This window comes from Nematostella vectensis, chromosome 1, assembly GCF_932526225.1.
Source record: "Nematostella vectensis chromosome 1, jaNemVect1.1, whole genome shotgun sequence".
Lineage (NCBI taxonomy): Eukaryota > Metazoa > Cnidaria > Anthozoa > Actiniaria > Edwardsiidae > Nematostella > Nematostella vectensis.
The window spans coordinates 7795508-7807529 of NC_064034.1; the positions used below are offsets into that span (position 1 = coordinate 7795508).

At 39.0% G+C, this 12022-nt stretch overlaps 1 protein-coding gene across 1 annotated transcript; it reads right to left on the reverse strand.

The window, feature by feature from the left end:
• LOC5520481 (glutathione hydrolase 1 proenzyme) lies at window positions 1-11205 on the reverse strand. The gene is made up of 15 exons (XM_032365631.2): window positions 11067-11205; window positions 9599-9894; window positions 8923-9043; window positions 7270-7337; window positions 6901-6974; window positions 6305-6399; window positions 6116-6226; window positions 5649-5739; window positions 4679-4809; window positions 4003-4097; window positions 3090-3242; window positions 2620-2740; window positions 1581-1649; window positions 986-1154; window positions 1-559 (listed from the first exon to the last, which is right to left on the reverse strand). Exons 1-15 carry the CDS (start codon window positions 11148-11150, stop codon window positions 381-383), a joined length of 1857 nt encoding a protein of 618 aa, XP_032221522.2. The 5' UTR covers window positions 11151-11205; the 3' UTR covers window positions 1-380.
• Window positions 11206-12022: the final 817 nt, after the last annotated feature.

Consider the following 12022-nt stretch of genomic DNA (forward strand, 5'->3'; position numbering starts at 1 on the left):
TTGCATGCATTCCGGGAAAATTTAATTCCTAGGCTTACTCGGAGTCTATGATTAGTCACTGTATTACAAAGTGTTGACAGCCTTTATTGTAAAATACCTATCAACTCACCGCCCGACGATATAATGGTAAGTTATGTATCTTTTTTTAGAGAGAATTGAAAGATAATTTGTCGTGACTGGTTGGTAAAAAAAAAATCCACAAGTTTTAGATTTCCATGCTGCGCATTCCTTTCTGGGTAAAATAAAGTATATCTAGAACCTAAATGTGATTAGAATTCACTCCACATAAATAAATTATGAAGTCATTTTTCATGTACTTCATAGCCCTTATCGTTAAATAGAAAATACAAAAGAAAATGACATGTAACTTCGTGAGCCGTTTAGTATTGCGATGAACCACTTCCGTCCCGACGGCTGTCGCTATGGGAACGCATGGTGCCATGATAATTCTCGGCCACGTTTACGTCAGCCACTGGAAAGCCTGTGGTATTGACTTTATGACCTATTTGCCTAAGGTACGATATCACGTGAGTGTCGTCGTACTTGGCAAATCGTTCACCTGGAAATAAAACAGTACATACTTTTTACTGTAAAGTTACCAATGTTTGGCTTCTAGTGTGCACACATTACTGGCAAGCACCGTTACATAGTTTCACAAATGCCACCAATGGTTGGTTTCCTGTGTGCACACATTATTGAAAGCAAAGGAAAAGCAAACAAAAAAACTACTCCATTCCTCGATTAAATTTTACTCTTGCAGGGGTTAGGGGGGGGGGGGCATCGCGATGGTGCCCAAAGTGACACCCTTTGGTCACGTGTACTTTAGTCGCCCTTCAAAAGTAACAACTTTGTTATGGCTCTATACAACAAACCTAGAAATCAAGCATCCAAAAGGCAAAGCTAAAACGCTTAAATCACATTTAAAAGAAAACAATTTTGTAATTTGGTAAATCGCAGGAGCACACAATCCTTTGGAGATACTCACCTTCGGCCTCCACCACATCAGGACTAAATTGATGATGGACTCTTGGTCTTTCAACTGCCTCTGAGAGGGAGTTGCCGAATGACAGTATGTTGATCAGAGTCTGTAGAACAGCAGTAGTGATACGAGTACCACCAGATCCACCCAAAGCAAGTCTGTACGTGCACGGATCCTGAAATCATTAGAGTAAATCGAATGTGATATATCAGAGAAGATCAGAAAATAATAATCAATCTTGGATAAAACAGAGGTCAAACTTAGATGCAACAATGATCAGATTTGGATAGGATACAGTAGAGACAAATTTCGATGCAAAAGAGATCAAACTTGGAAACAATATAGACTAAACTTGGTTACAACAGAAATCAAATTTTGATACAAAATCGATCAAAATTGTTTAAAGAGACAAAACTTCAACACTGAAATGACAACAAAAAAATCTAGATGTAAGGGGCATTAGACTGTATCCTGAGTAAAGACTCCCCAGTAGAGTTGGAATTTTTGCAAGAAAATGACGTCCGTCCGTCCGTCCCTCCGTAAACACAAGTACCGGGGCTCCGATCCATCCCCTCATCCCCATTTTAGCGTGGTACTGTACCTGTTTGTGTCGGACAACCACTGGCACCATCGATGACAATGGGCGCTTTCCAGGCCTGATATAATTGGCCTGAGATAAATAAAAGCAATCAACAATAGTATTCCAAAATATTGTCTAAAGGAGATTCGATACAGTTTCCCGAATTCCCAGCCATCCTGTCAATCACAACTCGTATCCTCTGCTACAGGGATCGGATCATCAAACTGTTTGGCCATGCCATGTAGCTAGGGATGAACTTTATAAAAATGTCGCATGTGTTTACATCGCTTTTTCTATGGCAACGGAACGGTGAACCCGTTATCACTATTCGCGAAGTGCTGCTGTAATTTTTAACAAATATGCTATAGGATATTGTAATTCAGACCTTGGTCGATTATAAGAGGAAGTTTTATTACAATCTATAAGAGGAATTCTGAGATATTGGCGTATTTTTATTTTCAGTCACTCCTTTATTTACCTACTTTGAAATTCGCCCCTGAAAAGAAATCATACGCGGGCAGGGATTTTTTACCATTGTTATTTGGCTACCTCGTATTTCTAATAACATACCAAAAATAAAAGCAATTGGTTGTGTTGATCGTAAGTATTAGGGTCCATTACGGGGACTATTTAATTTTAATACTTTCAAAATAAAGAAAATGAACTTTTTTGCTTTTTTATTTATTTTTTCGTCGTTTTCGTAGAATAAAATTAATATTTTGAGAAACGTTGGGTTAACTTTGAGCTCCATTCAGCGGCGTAGCAAGGATTTTTTAACAGAAGGGGGGGGGGTAAAGGGCTTTTCAAGGCATTGTCTCTTGTGTTTTAGATAATGTCTCATACATTTACTGTATTTTTGGCTGCTAAAAAGGGGGGGGGGGGGGGGGCACGGGCCCCCGGGCCACCCACTGGCTACGCCCCTGCCATTGAAGGGTTGTTAGTAATTCGGGAAACTGTATCGAATCTCCTTAATCCTCTCATGATTGATAAGTAATGGCGTGCCTTCCTGAAGGCAGGAGGAATAAATAATATAAAAGAATATAATCAAGAAGAAGCTGACCTTTGCTGGTTTGATTCCAAACTGATTTGTTATCCCAGGAGAAGAGAAGTCATCCATTTCATTGTTTAAAATAATCCCTGTGTCTGTCATAAGGTATGACCCAAAATATCCATTTATCGTGCTGAAAATATAATCGTTTTCAAGAGACACAAGATGATCAAGTTGAAAGTCATGTCAGAGCAGTACACTACAGTTACAAACAATATTGTGCGATTTTGAAAATATATTTCTGCTTTAATATAAAAAAAAAACGGTTGGGGGTATCTTTCCCAATGGTCAGCTTAACCAACAGGGGCCGGGTTCCCAGAAAGCAGGTTAGCATTAACCCAGGGATAGATACGGCTATCTTCTTGACATTTGATTGGATAAAAACGGCATTCAAGTTAACCTGCTTTCTAGTAACCCAGCCCTTGATGGTAACAGGTAACTGCTAAAAATCACGCCCTGGATTTTTCAAGTTAAAGTATTACCTTGTGACAGAAACAAGCTCACCATCTGGGCCAACCACGGATAAATGAGCTGTTCCATGGGATTCCGCAGCATCAAAAAAAGGCCCATAGTATGATGGTGGAAATGTCTGATTGGCAAAAATCTTCTTCCTTAATTTTGCTGCCAGTTTTTTACTGTAAGAAAATAGGAATTGATGAATGTATACAGGGTGGATCAAAAGTTCGTGCACTTTTTTAAATGCGTTGATTTTATTCTTTCAAACTTGAATATTTGACCACAAACCTTATTTCCAGTTTAAAAAAAGTAACGAACATTGTTTAATGTTCCTATAGAAGTCCTAAGATCCTGAAGAATTTAACTTTTTCCCGTCAAATGTTGCGCGCATGCGAAGTCCGAAAGCACATTTCGAACCATTTTTTTTTTTGTTGATGTAAAAAGAGAGTTCTATTTTCCGAGGTTTCACAAGCATCAGGAGCGTCAGAAAACGTAAACCTTTCTTCGCGAATTTCGCGAACGTTGCTTCGCGAACAGCGACATTATGTTCAGGAGCGGTACTGTAGAAGAAAAGTGACATATTCTAGAGCCCAGGCAGCAATTTTGAGCTCATCAGTCTGTTTGTTTAGAGAAAAAAAATAATGACAGAAAACCGAGGAAAGGTGGAAAGAAAGTGAAAGACGAAGGAAGAGGGTAGCATGGAGAAAGAGAGGAGGGGGGGGGGGGGGGGGGGGAGAAAAGATTAAGAAAAGTAAGGCAGTAGACATAAACAGAAGAGATAAATTCGAATTGATTACTTTAGTGAAGAAGAAGGTATTATGGAAGAAGATGGAGGACAGAAGACCTAAGGCGAAAGAAAAGTGAAAGGAGATTACAGGAGACTACACTGTAGAAAGGAAAGTAAAAGATCCTGAAAAAGGGGTATGGAGAATTGCTCACCTGAGCATGGCATTTGTGACATTCTGCATGTGTGCATTAGCAGGATCTGCTGGATCTCCAAGATGCGTCCTTTGTGCATATGCAAACTTAAGTGCCTAGCCAAAATAAAAAGGATTTGACAAACATTGATTTAGAGTTGCACTGTTAGCGTCAGCTGATTACCAGCTGAGGAGCCCAAAGAAGCAGCGTAGCCAGGATTTTTAACAGGAGGGGGCCCAAAAGGGACTTTCAAGGCATTTTCTGCTGTATTTTAGATAATGTCTCATACATTTACTGTATTTTTGGCTGCTAAGGGGGGGCAGGGGGGGCTCCTAGGCCACCCCCTGGCTACGCCCCTGCAAAGCCAACTTCCATCAGGAATTTTGGCCTTTGTAGAAAGCACCAACCCTTTGACTACTGTACATTAAAAAGAGACTCACTGCATGAATGCATTTTCTGGTGTCTTGGCCTTTATCATCGTGGGCGGCAAATGAACCAAACTTTACTGTCTTGTCTACTCTAGTATGAATATTCTTGGTGCTGGTTGCACAAAGGTGCATTAACCTTGACAATGTCTGAGATGTGCTTTATGTAATCTGGTACATTTACCTCAACAATGTATTGATAAGTCTCATTCTTTCCTTGATCCGCCCTTGACAATGTCTGAGATATGCTTTATGTAATCTGGTACATTTACCTCAACAATGTATTGATAAGTCTCATTCTTTCCTTTATCCGCCTTTGAGAACTGGAACTGTTCCAATATGTTCAATGCCGAGAAAAGAACAGGACCACTTCCTGGTAGAGGTATTGTGGTAATCTGATAGCCTGTAATCACAAACGATTGCATAACGGCAAATTGCATTGCATGTCTTAAGATAGTACAACAAGGCCATGATGTTGTGAAAAAAACTGCATAGATAAATATTACCGTGACACATTTCAAAATTCTTAATTTCTTGCCCAATTCATTCAAATATGGTGAGAGGGATAGACACTATAACGCAGCAGTTCGTAACTACAGTACTACATACTGTAACTATACTGTAGTGCTACCCTGGCTTGGTCTTATGCTTAAAACAATGTCTGACAAAGTGGCTGTAAAGTCTAGTTTGCCCAGTGTGTCTTCTGTAAAGTCTAGTTTGCCCAGTTTGTCATCTGTAAAGTCTAGACTGCCTAGTTTGTCTTCTGTGAAGTCTAGACTGCCTAGTTTGTCTTCTGTAAAGTCTAGTTTGCCCAGTTTGTCTTCTGTAAAGTCTAGTTTGTCCAGTTGGTCTTCTGTAAAGTCTAGTTTGTCCAGATGGTCTTCTGTAAAGTCTAGTTTGCCCAGTTTGTCATCTGTAAAGTCTAGTTTGCCCAGTTTGTCATCTGTAAAGTCTAATTTGCCCAGTTTGTCTTCTGTAAAGTCAAGTTTGTCCAGTTGGTCTTCTGTAAAGTCTAGTTTGTCCAGTTGGTCTTCTGTAAAGTCTAGTTTGTCCAGTTGGTCTTCTGTAAAGTCTAGTTTGCCCAGTTTGTCTTGTGTAAAGTCTAGTTTGCCCAGTTTGTCATCTGTAAAGTCTAATTTGCCCAGTTTGTCTACTGTAAAGTCAAGTTTGTCCAGTTGGTCTTCTGTAAAGTCTAGTTTGCCTAGTTTGTCTTCTGCTTTAGATCACACGTTTCTTTAGTACCTTCATATGTAGAGTTGAGCCCATCCTTCTCCAAAGCTTTGTAATTCTTCAAATCGTCTAAGGTAATTACCCCATCATTTGATCCTTGGACCTGTACCAGCAGCAAATGCAAAAACGTTTTTTTTTTCAATTGTATAAAAGAACAACTGAGTGATGAAAAATACTACAAAATTGAAAAAGCTTGAACCAAAGAGGAGGCAAGTGTAGCTTTAAAATTTACACAGACCAGAGTTGTTGAAGCTAAATCAGGGTTGTAGTTAAGGGAATGCTTTCCTTCTTAGGGGAGGAGCATAATTAAAGTTTTGGAGGCCTTGTGCACACATTCTTCAAACTTTTGTATCACCACCACATCTCAACAAACTCATGTTTACTGGTTTTACTCAAAATGGTCATGTTGGTCAAAATTATTGTTTGTTTACTAGCTATAGTATTACAGTGCTTATCATAATACATATATAACAACTTACAGTCTTTACAATACTCTGTGCAATGTCTCCTGTGTAAAATGCATCAGGTCCTTCTCTTGCTATTATTTCAAGAGTATCTGCAAGTTCTTTGTTCCTTATCATGTCTCCAACCTGACCAAAACAAAACACCATATTGAAAAACATAATCAAGACATTTCATTTCCAAGGACACATGGAAAAGGCACCAACCTTAGGAAGTGTTCCATTGGGTGTGAGCATCTTAAAAAGACGTGGACTACCATTCTTCAGTCTCATCTCCACTTTAGGATTTTTCAAGACTTTGACTAAAAACAAGGGTTTTAACAGAAATTAATGACTCAGTCATACTTGTAGTAACTGTATGATCTTGTTAATACTCTGTGTCTGACACAGGGGCATACGCAGGTCATTTTGAGGGGGGGGGGGGAACCATGGAAAAAGGATGATCATTTCCAATTAGAAATGACACACTTTCTGGCACACGTGCATCCTGTGCGACAAAGGGAATACAGTAGGGTATGGCCCTGTGACACTGGTCGTTTCCTTTTATTATGAATATACTATAGTTATCCCATCCTCTTTTTTAAACTATAACTATCCACACACCATACATGATTATGCTCTTTAGCAAAAACATGGATCCAGATTCACTGTTATTTCAATTAGAATTTATTCATAGTAGCTCTGTCCCTACAGTACTTCATATTCATGACTGAGGTGAATGCTTTAGTTTACCATACAATGACTACAGTTCTAATACAGTACATACTTGGTACATACATACCTGTATACCTGTAGGTACATACCTGTATGGGCAGAAACCTGAAACCCATCTCTTGCAAGCTTTATTGTCGGTGCAAACAGTTCAGCCCATTTCAACCTAGAAATATGTAAGCATACACAACTATTTTTGTCACTCACAAATGAATTACAGCAGTACTATGTATGTACTGTGTATGTTCATCAAGATGCCACCTTTTGGGTGGTCAACCTCTTTTTATAAATCCATGTAAATCCAAAAATATGTATTTCTTACTTGCTGTATTTGGTTGCATGGTCTAATTCAGTGGCCACTCTACTTCAGTGGCTAAATAGAGAGGTACTTCTTAGCAGTATTGTTTGGAAGAGAAGCATATTGACTAGGAAGGTCTTACTGTACAATATATTGCACTTACTTTCCATATTTCTTGTGAGCAATTTCATAGCCTCTTAGTTCTCCAGGGACAGCAACAGCCAAACCCCCCTACGAATAACAAGCACAAGCAGAATTCAATAAAACAGAAAAAGCCTCAAGTGGGAGCAAACATTTTTTGAAAACTATGTGCATGGGGACTGGACCAAAGTCACAAATCTAATTCATAATCAAAGTCAGTATTCAAATCCTTTTTTGATATAAAGTTGATGCAGGTGAAAGCAACTTTGATATTAATTCGGAAATGCAAAATTAAATCTATCCCTTATTTCCCTTAACCCTTTCACTTCTGGGTACTTTTGAGCAAAATTGTAAGAAAAACAGACTGAAAACAGAAACCTCCCCCCCCCCCCCCTATTTCAAGTCCAACACTACCAGTTAAGCTAAGCTACCGCTAACCCAACAAGGTACAGTATGCCTTGAAATTTCCAACAATTCACTGCGGTGCCTTTTCTTTCTAGCGACAGCGCTGCTAGAGCCTGTTGCTTACAACAGTTTTGCTTGTAATTTGCTTAAAAATTACAGCTTTTTCACATCTGGAGAGTGCCTTAGGACATCATAAAGTCTATTTGGGCATAATTAATGCTGTGCTTATGGTTGTTTGCACGCTGAGGTTGATTCAATGGGATAATTCCTTGTCTGGGCTTCACCAAGTGAGAAAGGAATTTTCTGGTGAATGGCCTCATACTCTCCAATGTGGGCCATCTTTGCTACCCAACCTTATTCAAAAATTGTTTTCAGGCTTATTCTGGGTTCCTTGGACTTGGAAATGTTTTGCTTGGCTTCGGGGCAAAGAGACTTATAAAAAAACAGTTACAATTCTGGGGGAGGAGATTTTTCCCCGATCTCCTCCCACCTCGAGAAAACCTGAAGAAAGATGTAGCAAAAGAGGGAAAAACAACGTCAAAGGAACGCGGGCAAGAGATTAGCTGCTGCAAGCTGGTGAGAAAATGAAGGGGAAGGAATTGGCTGAAAATATTAATTCAGAAAAAGTGAAGGCACTCAATTTCTCAAATGTGCCACTAAATCCAGGTTGTCAACCTGATAAAGTTTGATGCTTATATGACACAGAGAAGTTCTTTGTTCATTCTTCTCCATGCAAGAAAAGAGCAGCACGAGAAAAAAATGAAGAAAGGAAGACAGCAAATTAGAAATGAGCGAGGATATTGATGACTGAATGAGCGCTTGTAGCATTAGAATGTTTCAATGATTTCAAATATGGAACAACAGTATAAAGCGGAAACCATGAAAAAATAGGGTATATACAGGTTTAATAAGTTTAATATATATTCTGGACTGGATTTTACATGCAAAATAACTGCCCCGAGACTCGTTGAACCAAAAAGTCCAATTTGACTATTGGTCAAAATAGAAGAGACAACACACAAAGAAATCAGTGCCCCCCCTTTTAAAACTCACACACTTTCGACTCCCCCCCTTAGACCTTGGAAATTTCTCGAGGCCCCCCCACAGTATCCTCACGCCCCCCCCCCCCCCTAGGGGAGGTAATAAATGAACTTTCCCTTAAGATTATTATTCCAGTCTCCCAAAACAACCTTTCAAGTTCATTTGAATTACAAAAAACAAACACTGAAAGAGGTGTGCATGGTGGTACAGTATTTATCTGTTGATTTACCGTAGCTGCGAGTTCTTCATTCCCCTTGTGCATTCCCTCAGAAGCCTTCCCTGGTGCTGTCTCTCTAAAGTCGATGACTTCACCTTTCTTTCTTGGAGGGACAATCAGCATGAAGCCACCTCTAGAAACAAACCAGATCGAACTGAGTCAAAGGTAGTGGCATCCCATTCATGACCCAAAACATTGTATAATTAGAAAAAACCTTTGCCATTGTTTATTGTCTTCACTCTATATGCACTCTTTTACTTGGAAATTAAATCAGATAGTGATTTGATTTAATAGTTTAAGAGTGCAAGATTGAGAAGATTCAACAATCCTCAAATTCTTGAAATAAAATATAAAAAAACATAGAGCAGTGCCCTAGGATACTTCCTAGGGCACTTGAGCTTCCATTTTTTCTCTTTAGAGGGATCTCTTTGAATAGCTGAAAAAATGTCTTGACTACACCATGAGTCACCCTCCCCCCCCCCCCCCACACACACACACAACAAAAAGGACAGACAAGAGTCTCTATCATCTTTCAGACTGACTTTGTCCTAAAATGTGTTTTTAAGGGTCAGTCCTATATGCAGATAACTATGAAGGTTTAATTTCTATATCCCAAACATGAAGCCTCTCAATATTTTTCTGGTCCAATATTCCTGATGAAATAATATTATCATTAATTCATTATTACCCTCCTATGCCACAGCTCTCGGGGTTCATCAGTCCAACACAGAGAAGGGCCCCTATAGCTGCATCTACAGCAGACCCTCCCCTCTTCATCAGGTCCAGACCAATATCCGAGCACTCCTTAACGTCTGAAGAAACGGCAGCATGCCCAGTATGGTGGTCGCCAACATATATGTCAATTATCAGGGCTATCGTCACAGCCACTGCAAACACTAGACATGATACTACTATCACACGAACCCCCTTCTTGCGGTTACACTTGGTTGGTTTTTGGTCCATTTCTATTATATCTAGTTGATCCTGTGAATAAAAATATCAGATCCTTACATGCCGTTTTTATGTTGTTGGTAGGGGATCAATGTAACCCCCATTTAGTAATTTAAAATACTCCCTCTTATTGGGAAAAACTGATTATAAGTTAAGGTAATTCCCTTGAAATAGTTCTACAACCCATAATTTTTTAAAACTTGGCATAAACAATATTGAAGTTAAGGGATTTCAAAAAATGTAATAAAAAAATAGGGGTACCGACCTCGTTTTCACAACAGATGGGCGTAGAGTTGACGCGCAAGGAAAAATCCCAACTCTTAGTTTTCAAAAAAGAGTGCCTATTGTCTTTAGAAAATTAGTTCTGTTTGTCGAGCTGCCAAAATCCAATCTCCTAAACAATACCCCGTAGTAGCTAATGTTCAAAACAAATCACATTTTAAGAGATCGCACTGAAAGACATTGTTTTCGCCACTATTCATAAGGTAAAGAGCGCCATTTTGAAGTATTTTTACGACTTTTAAGAGAAATAACAAAACTTCTACAACCCAACTTTTTTTCTTCTTTCAGTATATCATTTTTTTTTATATATTTAACTATTTGAGCAAATAAAAAATGGGGGTAACAGACTTCGTTTTTCTGTCAAAGCGATTGTAAGTAAAAAAACGCATGCCTTTTGCTTTGTTTTCTTGTACAACTGTGGCGCGCGCGCACATAATACAGGAAAATTCGAACAAACAGCGCGCGCCACTATGCGCAGAAGGGGTGCGCAGTGCAATTCAAGGGAATTACCTTGAGGTATAATTAACTTATTTTCACTATGGAATAGTCACATTCGTAAAAAAAATTGTAGGAGGACCTTTCGAAAGGGTAATCTCTAATCAAAATCCTAAATTAATATGTAGCTCATCACCAATGGCAATCATTTATACCAAAGTGACACGTTATCTTACTATATTATTCTAATTCAGTCACGAAATTATTATTCATGCAAGATGGCGTCTTCTATCCCGAAATGAAGAATTCTGCATATCAAATAAATACTTAATTAACGCTTTAAATCTTAAAGAAAAAAAGCATTATTTTCTCAACATTAAAGACACCAAATTTTGAAGTGAATAATAAGAACTTGAGCTTAGTCGCAAAGACGGATATTCGGTAATTAATTTTGATTTCAGTCATGCAATTCGACTTCATTTTATTACCTCTGAATGTTGAAGCAAGCTCTCGGTATCGGCTAATTCTTCTTGCTGAGGCTCTTGGCCTCCAGAACTTCCCTCTTGCCTCATTTAAGCGTCTCTTTCCCTGTTACACAATACCAAAATAAAACTCTTTCGGCTTTTACTTAGCACTCGTTCTCCTCCGAGTTGCTATGTTTTGCTCCGCTCTATCGAATCTGTGACGTCACCGGGACTCGGCCCCAGGGTCAATGAAAAGAGAGGGGTGAGTGGGTGTTAAGGAATGAAGAACAGACTTGTTCGATCAAAAGTTTCGGATCACATTCGCATAATGATTTTCAAACATTGAAACTCCTCCGTAGACTCCGGTCATTTGGAAGCTGGATAAATAAAAAGGTCAGCCTGTTCAATCTCACTATCTAAGAGCCTTGAAATGGTATGGTGCATTGGGACATTCAAAAGAATTTGAATAAGCGTTACATTTCATCTTTTTCTTTTCCTGGGTATCATTATCTAACGTTCTTTTTGACTAGCCCTCAGAGAAAAAGTTCCAACTTTATGGCGGTCGATGGGGGTGGGGGTGAAGTGGTTGCGAGACGCATTCTTAAGGCATAATCGTAATAGTAATAATAGTTTATTACGACACTCTCGCAGACTAAAGTCTGAATTACATGTAACTTATAACAGGTGAATTTAATCAAAGATGAAATTCTGTGGTAAACATGGATTTCGTGTAGGTGCGCATTTGTTGTGATTAGCATCCCGACTCGTGTTATGGGTAGTTTAAATATGACTGATCGAAGATTGATCGAAGCGTGAGCCGCGTTGGTTTATTCTGTGCCGCGTAGGCAGTTGTTATTTAAACGGTTTACACACTGCCAATAAAATCCAAGCATTACCATCTGATGAAGCACCCTGTTTCTGAGGTAAGCTTTCCATATAGTTTTTGAAGCAAGCGGAAGTAGCTGGGAAAGGGAGAAGAA